General features: G+C 49.3%; 1 protein-coding gene across 1 annotated transcript in view; it reads right to left on the reverse strand.

Moving 5' to 3' along the window:
• Positions 1–13888, reverse strand: part of LOC119459110 (uncharacterized) — an 84247-nt gene extending 70359 nt beyond the window's left edge. Inside the window, exon 1 of the mRNA XM_049671588.1 lies at positions 13817–13888. Within this exon, the coding sequence (XP_049527545.1) occupies positions 13817–13888 (72 nt within the window). The remainder of the gene's footprint in view (positions 1–13816) is intronic.
• Between the last annotated feature and the right edge of the window lie 514 nt (positions 13889–14402).

Consider the following 14402-nt stretch of genomic DNA (forward strand, 5'->3'; position numbering starts at 1 on the left):
ATGTTGGAATTGGGTATTGAATAAATAAGTGTTTCTGTTACTCAAGCAAATTCGACATCAAGCCACCTCCTGAATTGTAATAACAATGTGAAGAGAGCACTGAAGGTAGACGTTGGACTGGTGTGGCTGGTTGCATGAGGGGGGGGGGGGGGGGGTTAACTCGGCCTCTGAGGGGCGGGGGGGTTACAATCCCCTCCCCCCCCCCCTCGTTCGCATGAAACCCTGTATGGCCCGATCGTGGTTTCCTTTTTGTTGCTTATTCAATTTCTGTTGCTATTTATCATCCTATTTCCGCTGAGGCAGTTTCAGCTATGTCGATTTAGGTTATGCACATAGCGTTTCGTCCGAGTTGTACTTCCGTTTTCCTATAGCTTTCACTGTAGCCTCCGCGCTACCACTTGCCCTGCGCATGTATTTTTTGTTACACCGATTTCTAAGCACACAGGTGATGCTCTTTCTGAGGAAGGGGGAAATTCCACCTGTAGTATTGGGCGGTCTTAAGGACGCTTAAGCTTCGCTTAATTGAGCGCGATTGCATTCAAAGATCCCTGACTGCTTCTCACGCTTCCCTGCAACTGTAGCTTATGCAACCGTAATGTTTACCGGAAAACGCTGGCGGCGAATTCTATGTACGAAGGCGAGTTTCCTGGTAGAAACGCGGTCTATTGCGTGGGCCGATCCCGGTGGTAGCTCACAGCCGCGCCAAAAAATTGCATCATTTCCAGGTTTCCGTTAGTGCTTCACACTTTTAATGTTTATGTCTGAAAAGATTTAACATAAAAGTCATGCGCTGTGGGTGTTTTGTTTCACGACATTTGTTTGTGGGCTGTCATTCTCGAAATTCAGAGGAATGCCTTTGTTAAGAATGCAAGAGAAGGTGTGAGCCACTTTAGTGATAAAATGGTGTGGCAATATAACCCGCGAATACCGCATGTCATATAGCAAGGCATTGCATATCATCATCATCTTCATCATCATCATCATCAGCCTATATTTATGTCCACTGCAGGACGAAGGCCTCTCCCTGCGATCTCCAATTACCCCTGTCTTGCGCTAGCGTATTCCAACTTGCACCTGCGAATTTCCTCACCTCATCATCCCACCTGACTTTCTGCCGTCCTCGACTGCATAGGACAAGGCAAGATGTATGCACTGAAAGATAAGCATGGTAATATCATCAGCAATTTCGATGACATAGTAAAAGCAGCAGAAGAATTCTATACTGACCTGTACAGTAGCCAAAACAGCCAAGCTACTTTCATTCGAAATAGTGATGAACCGGATACAGAAGCTCCTTCTATAACTAGCGATGAAGTTAGAAGGGCCTTGAAAGACATGACCAGGGGAAAAGCGCCTGGAGAAGATGGAATAACAGTAGATTTAGTCAAAGATGGAGGAGATATCATGCTTGAAAAGCTTGCGGCCCTTTATACGCAATGCCTCACAACTTCAAGTGTACCAGAGAGCTGGAAGAACGCCAACATTATACTTATCCATAAGAAGGGAGACGTTAAAGAATTGAAGAATTACAGACCCATTAGCTTGCTTTCAGTATTGTATAAAATATTCACTAAGATAATTTCCAATAGAATCAGGACAACACTTGACTTCAGTCAACCAAGAGAACAGGCTGGTTTCAGGAAGGGATATTCTACGATGGACCATATCCATGTCATCAATCAGGTAATCGAGAAATCTGCGGAGTACAATCAACCTCTCTATATGGCTTTCATAGATTATGAAAAGGCATTCGATTCAGTAGAGATACCAGCAGTCATAGAGGTATTGCGTAATCAAGGAGTAGAGGAGGCATACGTGAATATCTTAGCAAATATCTACAAGGATTCCACAGCTACCTTGGTTCTCCACAAGAAAAGTAGAAAGTTACCTGTCAAGAAAGGAGTCGGGCAAGGAGACACAATCTCTCCAATGCTATTCGCTGCATGCTTGGAAGAAGTATTCAAGCTGTTAGACTGGGAAGGATTAGGAGTGAGGATCGACGGCGAATATCTCAGCAACCTTCGGTTTGCAGATGACATTGTCCTATTGAGCAATAATGGAGAGGAATTACAACAAATGATTGAGGACCTTCATCGAGAAAGTGCAAGAATTGGGTTGAAGGTGAATATGCAAAAGACAAAGATAATGTTCAATAGCCTGGCATTGCATATACATATAACTAAATATATATACATATACTCCAATTTTCGCTCACGGACAACGACGCGGACACCGGATATTCTGCTACACGAGACCCTTAACGCTGTCGCGTTAATATGCGTGACCCAGGCGAGGACAAGAAGAAAGAAGTGCACGAGCCTTCCCGGTCGAGACTCAGGTGCAACCAACGTTTTTGTCGCTAGCCTGCTGCTGTTATTAACTGCCGCCAGTACATTGTCCGATACGTGACGGTATATTCGAACAGATATGTTACACATTCATGACTTCTACATTTTTCTGTGGGAGGTGTTCGGCGAGACAGCAGTGCGTGAACTCTAAAAATGCCGGCAGGGCAGTCGCTTTAGATTCGGATTGCTTGCATACGTAATTTACTGGTAAGGCCGTAATTAGTCCACACGCTTTATGCTTCGCCCAAACATCACTCTTGGCCTGCCTCAATCTTTAAATTGGCAATAAAGACGATGCCTTGTTTAGTTGACCGAGGACACCTGGAAAAGGTACTACGAGCATAACATGGCCCATAAAAATAAGAAACCAAAAATCACCAGCCCTTCCCCTGTCGAGAAAATGGGGCAAGTGTCGTGTCTGTGTTTAAGCTTCGTGGTGATTTTCTTTCTTTCTCTGTCTCTTTCTCTCTTCCTTTCTCTCTCTCTCTTTCTCTCTTTCTATATCTCTTCCTTCCTGTCCCTATCTTTCTCTCTGACCTTCGTGTTGACTTTCTTTGTTTTTCTTTCTCTTCCTCTCTTTTTCTTTTTCTCTCTCTCTCTTTCTTTCTCTTTCTCTATTTCTTTCTCTTTCTCTCTTTTTTCTCTGACCTTCATGGTGATTTTTATATTTCTCACGCTCTTTCTATCGGTATTTCTTTCTCTCTTTCTCTTTCTCTCTTCCTTTCTCACTCTCTTTGTGCGACCTTCGCAATGATGTTCTATATTGCTCTCTCTCTTTCTCACTCTCTATTTCTCTCGGTCTTTCTTTCTTTCTCTCTCTCTCTTTGTCTCTCTTCTGTGTCCCTGCTATGTGCCATTGAACTGGGACCCTTTCTGCACTATCGCCAGGTTCAGTCCACTGTTCAGCGTGACACCACCACCGCCGCCACCACCGCCGACACTTGTGAGCCTATAAAATTCGCTTAAAAACGAGGCTTCATATTTGTTTTTAACGTTGCTAATTAGGCTCCAGAAGCATAAAGTTTCGCTGCACAGTACGCTTACTGTGCGCTCATCTCCACTACGTGTATACTCGGTATAACAAATAACAAATAGTTCTCGCGGGACATTTGAAAACATAGGGGATGACGACCGTACGGCGTTTTCGAACACTTGCTGATTTTTTTTTGCAAAGGAATTAAGCATAGGATTACCCTTATTCCCTCCAAATTTCAACTTTGTTGCGCACTTAAGTCCTTCAGGACATTGGGAATACTTGCAACGCCGTTACTAATACACGCATGTAAAGCTCTCTAGCGCTTGAATTGGCAATATTGTTACGCGAAGAACGAGTCAGTAAGACGGGCAACTATTTACAGGTTCTATTTACAACAGCGGTTGCAGCGCTGACCGGTTAGGTTCACAGCGCGAGCCCAGCTCGTTCTTCCTCTTCTTTACTTGAGTGATGGCGCCCGCGCGCCTCGGTCAAACAATCAAATACCACACGCGTGTAGCATAATCCCCCGGCGGCAGAAGCGACGTCCCGGAGCGTCTAAATGTCATCACTGGGAGGGTGATACTGCTTCAGTCGTGTAACGTGCACGATATCGCTGAACTGGGAAGCAAATGGGGCGTCAGGGGCGATCTCGTATGTGACAGGAGTCACGGCACGAAGCACTCGGTAGGGGCCTGTGTAACGCGACAGCAGTTTTTCTGACAGGCCGACCTGACGCGACGGAGACCATAGAAGCACCAAAGAACCAGGCGGGAAGTGCACGTCTCGGTGTCGCTGGTCGTACAAACGCCTTTGACTCTCTTGGGAGTTCAAAAGGCGGTCACGGGCAATTTCCCTTGCGTGAGCAGCGCGGGCGACGGCATCAAGTGCATATTCACTGGTGGGTGCCGCGTGAACGGGGAGAGTTGTGTCGAGGGGCAGTGCTGGTTCTCGGCCGAACAGGAGGAAAAATGGGGAATAGCCGGCTGTGTCGTGGCGCGAGGAATTATAGGCAAAGGTGACAAACGGCAGAGTGAGGTCCCAGTCTGTGTGGTCTGAAGAGACATACTTCGCGAGCATGTCTGTGAGAGTGCGATTAAGACGCTCCGTGAGGCCATTAGTTTGCGGATGGTATGACGTGGATAGCTTGTGTCTCGTGGCACAGGACTGCAGGATGTCCGCGATAACTTTTGACAGGAAGGTCCGGCCGCGGTCTGTGAGAAGTTGTCGGGGAGCTCCATGTAATAAAATCACGTCGCGTAAAAGAAAATCGGCAACATCTGTGGCGCAGCTTGTAGGGAGCGCTCGGGTGATGGCGTAGCGCGTGGCGTAATCTGTGGCCACAGCGATCCACCTGTTCCCAGAGGTAGAAAGAGGAAAGGGACCAAGTAAATCTAAACCAACCCGAAAGAATGACTCCGCAGGAATGTCGATTGGTTGTAGGTACTCAGCAGGTAGCGTCGATGGTGTCTTGCGTCGCTGGCATTTATCACACGCAGCTACGTATCTTCGAACGGAGCGAGCAAGCCCAGGCCAAAAGAAGCGTTGGCGGATCCGGTCGTAGGTACGTGACACACCGAGGTGACCGGCAGTGGGGAGGTCGTGAAGTTCGTGGAGAACAGTCGAGCGAAGGTGTTTAGGGATCACAAGGAGTAATGCTGGGCCGTCGGGGTGAACGTTGTGGCGGTAGAGTACGCCATCTTGAAGTGTGAATAAGCGAAGGGAACTGTCGTCAAGTGGAGATTCCAGGCGGTCAATGATGACACGCAAGGACGGGTCACGGCGCTGCTCGTCGGCGACATGTACCAGAGGAAAAACAGAGAGAACGCAGGCGTCGGTGTCAGGCTCAGACGTAGAGGTCGGGTCTTCGACTGGGTAGCGTGAGAGGCAATCTGCGTCCTGGTGTTGGCGTCCCGACTTGTACGTCACTGTGTAGGGATATTCTTGTAGTCGGAGAGCCCAACGACCGAGCCGGCCAGTAGGATCCTTGAGCGACGAAAGCCAACACAGCGCATGATGGTCTGTGATTACTGAGCAGGGCTTGCCATATAAATATGGGCGGAACTTTGAAACAGCCCAGACGAGAGCAAGACATTCGCGCTCGGTAATCGAATAGTTGCGCTCTGCAGTTGTCAGGAGTCGGCTAGCGTAGGCTATAACGCGGTCGTGTCCGTGTTGGCGTTGCGCTAAGACGGAGCCGATCCCATAACCACTGGCATCGGTTCGGACCTCTGTTGGTGCGGACGGGTCAAAGTGGGCCAAGATCGGTGGATTAGTCAGAATCGTGATAAGGCGTGAAAATGCGGCAGCCTGAGGGGAACCCCACGTAAAAGGCACGTCTTTCTTCATAAGTTCTGTGAGTGGTTGAGCGATTGCTGCGAAATCTTTCACGAACCGTCTGAAATACGAACACAGCCCAACCAAACTCCGGACGTCTTTGACAGACTGAGGTACAGGGAAAGCCGTTACTGCTCGAACCTTCTCCGGGTCGGGTTGTACTCCGGAAGCATCGACGAGATGGCCGAGCACTGTAATCTGTCGGCGCCCGAAGTGGCACTTCGATGAGTTTAATTGGAGCCCAGCCGTGCGGAAGACGTCAAGGATGGCTGCAACGCGCTCAAGGTGCGTCTCAAATGTAGGAGAAAACACAAGGACGTCGTCGAGGTAACAAAGGCAAGTTGACCATTTGAAACCTTGAAGCAGAGAGTCCATCATCCGTTCGAACGTCCGGGGGCATTGCATAAACCGAATGGCATAACCTTAAATTGGTAAAGGCCATCTGGAGTGACGAAAGCGGTCTTTTCTTGATCTTGCTCATCGATGGAAATCTGCCAATAACCAGATCGAAGGTCAATGGACGAAAAGTATTTGGCACCGTGAAGACAATCAAGAGCGTCGTCAATTCGTGGTAAAGGGTAAACGTCCTTCTTAGTGATTCGGTTTAGGTGGCGGTAATCAACGCAGAAACGCCACGTGCCATCTTTCTTTTTGACGAGCACGACCGGCGACGCCCAAGGACTCGACGAGGGCTCAGCAATGCCTTTGGCGAGCCTCTTGTTTACTTCCTGCTGAATAACTTGCCGCTCTGCCGTGGACACACGATACGGTCGGCGGTGAATGCGAACAGCATCACCAGTGTTTATCCCATGCTGAACAAGGGACGTCTGACCAAGTGGGCGATTTTCAGTGTCAAATATGTCGCGGTAGGACAACAAAAGGCGATATAGGGCGGCTGCTTGGTCAGGGGCGAGGTCCGGAGCGACCATGGGACGTAATGGGCCGTTGAGGTTCAAGGCATCCTGTGGGCAATCAGGAGGATCTGGAGACGCGTTGGCTGCAAAAGCAGTGACGTGGTCGTCTGTCACAGACCGGAGCGTGGCCACCACTATGCCTTCAGGTAACACTTGCTTCGTCAAGCCAAAATTGATGACGGGGAGACACATCCGATTAGCGGAAAGGGTAACGACGGAGTGTGGCACAGAGTCGTCGCGCGCCAGGGGGACGTCACGAATAGGTGCAACGACATAATCGTCATCAGGCACGGTTGCCGTTGAGGCCAATTCGACGAAGGTTAGGGCTTTTGGAGCTAACCGAACAAACGCAGTAGTGCAGAGGGTGTTCGGTTGTTCGGGGCGAACGTCGGAAACACGAAGCTCGAGGCACAGCGTACCGGTGGAACAGTCGATGAGGGCAGAATGCGTCGTCAGAAAGTCGAGCCCGAAGATGAGGTCGTGAGGGCAACTGGTCAGCACGGTGAACAGGACTGGAACGTGGCGGCCAGCAATTCCTACGCGCGCAGTGCACATACCACTGACGGCAACAGTGGCGCCATTGGCGACGCGTACGGCCCGAGTGATGGCAGGCGTAAGAACTTTTTTGAGGGGACGGCAAAGATTAGCGCTCATTATGGACACTTGGGCTCCAGTATCAACCAATGCCTTGAATGGAACACCATCCACGTCTACGTCAATTAGGTTCGTGTTCGTGAGGAGCGTCAGCGGAGGATTTGTACAGGACGGACGGGATGCAGCACTACCTCCAAGAGCTGCATGGCCTAGTTTTCCGTCCGGCGGTTTGGCGAGGAAAAGCGGCGAGGTTGGGGTGACGGGGAGCGACGGCGTTGAGGCGACGGCGATCGCCCGGAGGAGCGGCTGTCAGGGGCATCAGAAGTAGAGTACGGACGGCGAGGTGAGTAACGGCGAGCTTCGGCGTATGGGCGAGGAGCAGGGAATGAGCTCCAGTACGAAGGCATCCAGGTGCTGCGGCAGTGGCGGGATACGTGACCAACTCGGTGGCAGCGGAAGCAGATCGGTTTGTCGTCGGGGGTACGCCATTCAGCAGGATTGCGTGGTCGGGGAGCGAAATACTGGTCGTTGAAGGATGTGGTCATGGGAACGGATGCCGAATCAGGTCAGGAGACAGAGCAGGCGGTAGGGATGCCAAGGTTGGCAATTTCTTGCCGCACAACTGCTTGTATGACGGAAATAGTAGGGGCCGCTGGGTCAAAGGTACCGTCGAGGGGTCGTGGATGAAGGGGGGCCGGACTCGCCGCTTCAATCTCACGGCGAACGATACGAGTGACGTTCTCTTGAAAAGGTCGTGTGGCAGGAAGAGCGGAGCAAGAGGACGTGGCAGGGGTGTTTGGGAGCCGGGAAAACTGTGGGACGACGCGGCGGCTTTTGGCTACCTCGAAGCGGCGGCATTCTTTGACGATGGCGTCGACAGTAGAGACGTCGTTATAGACGAGCAAGTTGAAGGCGTCGTCCGCGATGCCTTTTAGGATATGGCCCACCTTGTCAACCTCGGTCATGTGCTCGTCGACTTTCCGGCAAAGCGCGAGCACTTCCTGTATGTAGGCGACATACGATTCTGTCTACGACTGGACACGGGTAGCAAGCTCCTTTCGCGCAGCCTGTTGGCGACCTGACGGGTTGCCAAAGAGGTCGCGAAGCCTCTCTTTGAAAGTGTCCCAGCTGGATATCTCAACCTCATTGGTGCGAAACCAGACAAGCGGTGTCCCGTCCAGATAATATATCACATTGGCAAGCATGATGGTAGGGTCCCAGTGGTGGCTTCGGCTAACACGCTCATACATGCTGAGCCAGTCATCGACGTCAACGCCATTTTGGGCGGAGAATGTCCCAGGATCACGGAGACTAGGAACCGTAACGTACGTCGTGGTAGGCGCCGCAGGTGTAGGTGGCGACGGGGTGTTTTCATCGGAAGCCATGGCTGAGAAGACGACGGTGCGGCCGCTTCGGAGCTCCGTGGCGATGACGGGGAACGTTCCACCTCCATCACGATGTTACGCGAAGAACGAGTCAGTAAGACGGGCAACTATTTACAGGTTGTATTTACAACAGCGGTTGCAGCGCTGACCGGTTAGGTTCACAGCGCGAGCCCAGCTCGTTCTTCCTCTTCTTTACTTGAGTGATGGCGCCCGCGCGCCTCGGTCAAACAATCAAATACCACACGCGTGTAGCAATATTATAAAAAGGATGTAATAATCGTCTGGACTTCAACCTTTGGATACACTAGTGTCTAAAATTTGGTGTGGCGGTACTGCATTAAGAACTTGATACAGATTGGCACGGAATGGGAAGATACAGCCATTGGGCCAAAAAAAGCAACGGAAAAGCAACACTCTTTCATTCTTGTTTGACCCGTTGGCCGTATCCTCCGATTCTTTGACGTCATGTGTGAAGTTCGTAAGTTCATTTATTCTAACGGATAACACGGTCCCCATTCTCCCCACATACAAATCCCTACTACTTTTGGTTTGTCCAGGGTAGCAGGCAAGCAGTGTAAACGTTTCATAAAACGCATTTATACGTGCAGGAAACGATATTTTACCAATATCTGTTTAGCTCCTAATTCACACACGCACACAATCCAATATTTTCCCGCATCTCTCTCATAGTAGGCCCCCTCCCATTAGCTATAGAAGCAAACTTGGTGACTGATGTAGTTTACGATGCCTTAGCAGCAAACTCTTCAACAGCCTAGTTTCACGCAGTTTTGTCCTTATATCAGCATGTTAGCTTAAAGAACACGATATAAGCTAGAAAATGTTTTCTTTGTCAGATGTATATATATATTAAAAGTTTTCGCAATGCTAATTAGAGAGGAAGATGATATTTGCAGAGTAACTAGACAAAGAACAGAGGTTTTTCAAGATAGCTTATGTTATTGCGTCAGGAACACTGGCTCCATCGGCAATCGGAAAAACCCCGCGTTGGTTCGGTGGCTACAAACTGTAGCAAAATTTTAAATCCTTTCCGTGCTCTTATGCAGGGCTTCCACCCATTGAGGAACCCCCAGTCCACGGCGTTTCAGCTTGGTTACTCGCCCCGCGTGGACGCTGACGGAAGCGACGCCAGGCGATTGCGCGAAAACGCTAAATCCGTGCCGGCCATTCTTATTCATCTTCACATCGTAACAAGGCACGCTCTCCAAATTATTGTTGTCTTCGTATGGACGCTACACCTAAAGCCCCTCCATGAGCTCAAGCGGCGGTTGTGCTATGGAAGGGCTTTAGCTACACCACCCTACCGCTTCAAAATGCGTGGCGTCTTCGTTCGGGACATAAGCAGGCGCGTTCGACGTTTCGGCGTTTCACGTCAACCGACGCTACCAGAATCGTCGGCGCCAAGGTCCGGCATGAGCAGCCTTTGTCATTTGGACCGATACCCTTGCTCCGCGTCTGTGCCGAACGACACAGCAAACAATTTCCTTCTCTCTCTCTCTCTCTCTCCCCCCCACTCAGCACAGCCAGTGCATTTCCTACTAAAGGTTCGCCCCGCTCCGCGATGATAATAGTTATGATGATGATAATGATCAATATTATTTCTACTGAAAATCATATCGCAATGGAGCGACAACAAATGGTTGTTTGCTGAACAACAATAATCTGCTTCAGCATGTTAGGTATTATATACGCCCAAGCACTCTAGCATTTTGCCTATCACGTTCACAGCTTCGCTCTTGTTCTAGTTGGTCGTGATTTTTCGTGTCCGCGCGCGCAACCTTTGCTTACTCAAAAAAAGTCGTTGCAGTTTCACCTGAAAGGCGAAGCGTCAATTGCGATAGCAAATTTGTAGAGAGCTATACGGAGTAATGATAGTAGCTTTATCAGCTGTATAAACTTGGACATGCAGCAGCACCGGCAACACGCAGAACTGTTGTCGACGCCATCGGCGTTTTGCCCGCGTTCGCACAAAATGCGTGCGGCGTTGGTGACTGTTGCCGGAGCCTCTGATATAAATAGGCACTTGGTGCCGCAGCTAAACGTCCCCTCCCCTCCCTTCCCTCCCCCCCACGGCCTTTCGTGCGTCAGAAGAAGGCGCGTTTGCTCTACATATATGGTGATTGTAAAGGAGGAAAGAGACGCCTACTTCTGCAGCCCTTAAGGAAGCACGGCACAGAACGCGCGTTTGTTCTCCGCCGTGCGTTCATTCCCCGTGAAAGCGCGCATCCCTCGCCCCCTTTCACTCGCACATACAGCGTTCGGCGGCGCGCGGCGATGATTTCATCTCCATTGACGTCATACGGAACCTCACGGCGACGGCGACGGCAACGGCGACGGCGACGCCGACGGCAGAAATCTGCTTTGGAGTGTCCATATAATTGCTATTGCAATAAAAGTGGGCCGATCGCAAAGGCAGTCAAAAGAAGCGGGAAGCGCACAATGTGCTGTTTCTCCAAGAGGCCTCACATGACATGATCAGATGATCACTTAACGAAGACGTAATGTTTGACGTCACGTTTGACGCGTTGACGTCATCAGGTTGTCATGAGGCGATATCATCACTAGACGATGCCGTTAACAAGTAACGTAAAGCTTGACGTGATGATGCCATCACACGACCTTGAGTGTGATCACGTCATCACGTGAAGTTTTACGTGATTACGTTGCCACGTTACGTCATCGTGGGCCGATCCCGGAGTCTGTGCAAAGAAGCGGGAACCCAAGGGCATCACCGGGTGATATCGTCACGTGACGATGCCGTTATCACTTAACGTTCGACGTGATGGTGTCATAACGCGAGGTTTGCTGGGATCACGTCAGCACGTGAGGTTAGACGCAATTACGTAATCACGTTACGTCATCATGGGCTGGTCCCGGAGACAGTGCAACGAAGCGGGAAGTGCACTGTGTGCTGCTTCTCCAAGAGGCTAATTTTTGCAAAATAGGTTTGGAATGGGAATCTATGCTTGCGTTTCCTGTTAAAAGAAATTCTGCGCTTCATATTAATAATTTCATAAGCTATCCAGTGGTTTGTTATTCTTATGACCATTCTTTTTTTTGTGGAATGTAGGCCGATAGGTAGTGCTGAACTATATTTCTAAAGATTAGCCACAAGTCGTTTGTTGGGAATTTGGGTCATCAGAACAGTTTTTTTTTTAATTTGCTTGGACGGCATTCAAGAAAATCAGGAATGCTGGCGTCGTCAGATCGCATCCAGTCGTAAATATAGGTTCTTATTGTATTCACACTTGGATTTACTGCCAAGAAAGAAAGCAGATAGGTATGTAGACAGGCGTATTGGCCTTGTGGTCTGATATGCCTTCTGCTATCTAACATGAGACAATATCGTCTGGAATGCACACTGATTAACGAATGCCAAGAGGCCTCGCATGACGTCATCGGGTGACATCATCACTTGACAATGACGTCATCGCCTTGCGTCATGTCTGGCGTGATGTCATCATACAAGACGTCATCAGGCGCTATCGGGACGTGACGATACCATTATGTGATGTGACGTTTGATGTGATGATGTCATCACACGACGTTCAAGGTGATGACGTATTACGTTTCGTCATCATCTAAACGTGACGTCTCTACTTGGTCATGGGTTTTGCAACCATCAGATGTTAACGCCGCATTTTTCGCTTCATGGGTCATATAATGATTTCTCATCTATGACCTCAGCAGTTGTAGTGATGGTTTTTCACAGCTTCGATGGACATTCGTTTCGCAGGGCGAGGCTGGCGAGTCATGTTTCGTATTTCTCTCTTCATCCAATCTCAATTTCTACATGGTGAAATTACATAGGATGACACAAAGCCAGCTAGAGGCTTTGCTTCGCATTACGCAACCATTAGGACGCTTGCGTATGCGATTAGACGACGAACTATAAACAACCATGAATTACCCCGAAACACTCCAAAAAAACTATTTTTTAAGTTACTAATCTCGTGCCATTGCGGTAGCTTCACTTATAACATCCCGCAGAGATCGGGCATGCACTTAGAGTCGTTGAAGTCCCGCAATGGCTTAGCACATGGGCGAGAGTGCGCTTGTAGAATGCAGTTCACTGGTGAACGTAATGCACTAGTGAATTTTTATTGCATAATTTTGTAATTGTACGATTACCCACCTGTTGACCAGATTACTCTTAGATGACAAACCTGGTACCACAGCCATCCAAATTTGTTTCAGCCAGCACTTACAGCTGGACGCCAACAAAGTGAGGGCCGCACATCAGAGTGTTCCGTTTAACAGGGAACCTCACTGTTACTTGCTCTACGGGCAAGTTCTCGACAGCTGTCCCCGCAATTTCTGCTAGCCAAAGTAATAAAATTCCACGTGTGGTTGAAAAAAGCGCACTCCCAGCCCGTCTCCGCAACCTTTAAGAAACCCCCTATACTAAGATGCCAGTCTCATCATTCGGCTGAGTTCCAGACAGGGACACTTCTCTACGCACTTAAAAACTATAGGGCACCAATCACCGAGATTCAAACCCAATACCTCCACCATAAAACCCTCCATAGTCTTTAACAGAGCTACTGTTAGTGCTTTGCGCAGTCCCTTCGTTCATGTTCCGCAGCTGTGACTGGTAGACGTGCAGATAAAGTAGGCGGAACATGTGAAAGCTAAGGCTTGCCGCTTGGTTTCCCTGCATTAGCGAAATTTCTGGCTCTCAAGGCCTCTAGCGAATGCGGACTTAATCTATAATAATTATAGAATAAGAAACTCACGTATTGTGCGATAACTGTGACCCTTGGTTTTGTTGGCCGTTACCTCTTCTTCTTCTTCTCCTTCCCCTGCTAAAAATATCGCACATACCCATAAGGGGGGATTGACCAAGTAGAGATGCTCAACTTTTTATACGAATTTTGCAGAGATTAGGTTACTTAACTAACTAAAGCTATTATGAATGTTAGAGGAACTTTACAGAATAAAGGTTTGCTTTGATAAAGACAGTTCATGTGGAAGGCAATGCCGCAACAAATAAAATATAAATTTCTTTCAGCGGATCTTTGGAACCCCCTAAATGGAAAATTAATTGACTTATTCTGTGGGATATGGGGCAACCCACCACAGAGAATATGCTATAAACTGGGCGAGCATAGAAACAAAATAAAAACGGTGGGCTACCCTGGTTTTTGACTTAGGTGTCTCTTACTAGCACTCGCACCTCGGCGTTGGTGTTCTTTAGGTTAACTTTGTATGTGTATGGTTTGAAAGAACGAGGCAGACACAGAGAACCATCGTCTGTAGGTCTTCTTCTTGTGGGTAGGCTGTGCTTGGCCCGGTGGCTTCCTCGTCGACCACTTCCATGGCGAACGCAACGCACGAACCGAACTAGGAGGAGCAAGCGAGCGAACGTCTTTCTCGCGGCACAATATGCGGGCGAGGAGGGAGGGAGGGTGAGGAGGAATAAAGCCCCTATATATAAAAAGTAGCGTCACACTTTGAAGAATGCCGCCGCCTCCTCGCACACACTGTCCGAGGCCGACGCCGCGTCGGTATTGGCCTAATGGCATCACGTGGACCGTCGAGCCCCCGGGCGCTGGCTGCGTTTGTTTACGATCACGCTCCATCGCCATTTTTTGCCCGAGAAGCGTCTACCGACTGGCGAGGAGCACGACGATAGCGACGAACACAGTCGGCGATCGTCGAATCTGATCAGCGGTGAAAGATAAACAAGTGCACGTGTTTCAAGCAGTGTAGGCGGCGCAACGTTCGAAAAAGGAGCGCGAAAGAGAGGAGAAACGAGGAGGAGGGAAGGCGGAGGAGGAGAGTGTCGCTACTTTTTATATATAGGGGCTTTAAGGAGGAAGCGCAGCGCGCG

The sequence above is a fragment of the Dermacentor silvarum genome, chromosome 7 (assembly GCF_013339745.2).
Source record: "Dermacentor silvarum isolate Dsil-2018 chromosome 7, BIME_Dsil_1.4, whole genome shotgun sequence".
In the NCBI taxonomy this organism is placed as follows: domain Eukaryota; kingdom Metazoa; phylum Arthropoda; class Arachnida; order Ixodida; family Ixodidae; genus Dermacentor; species Dermacentor silvarum.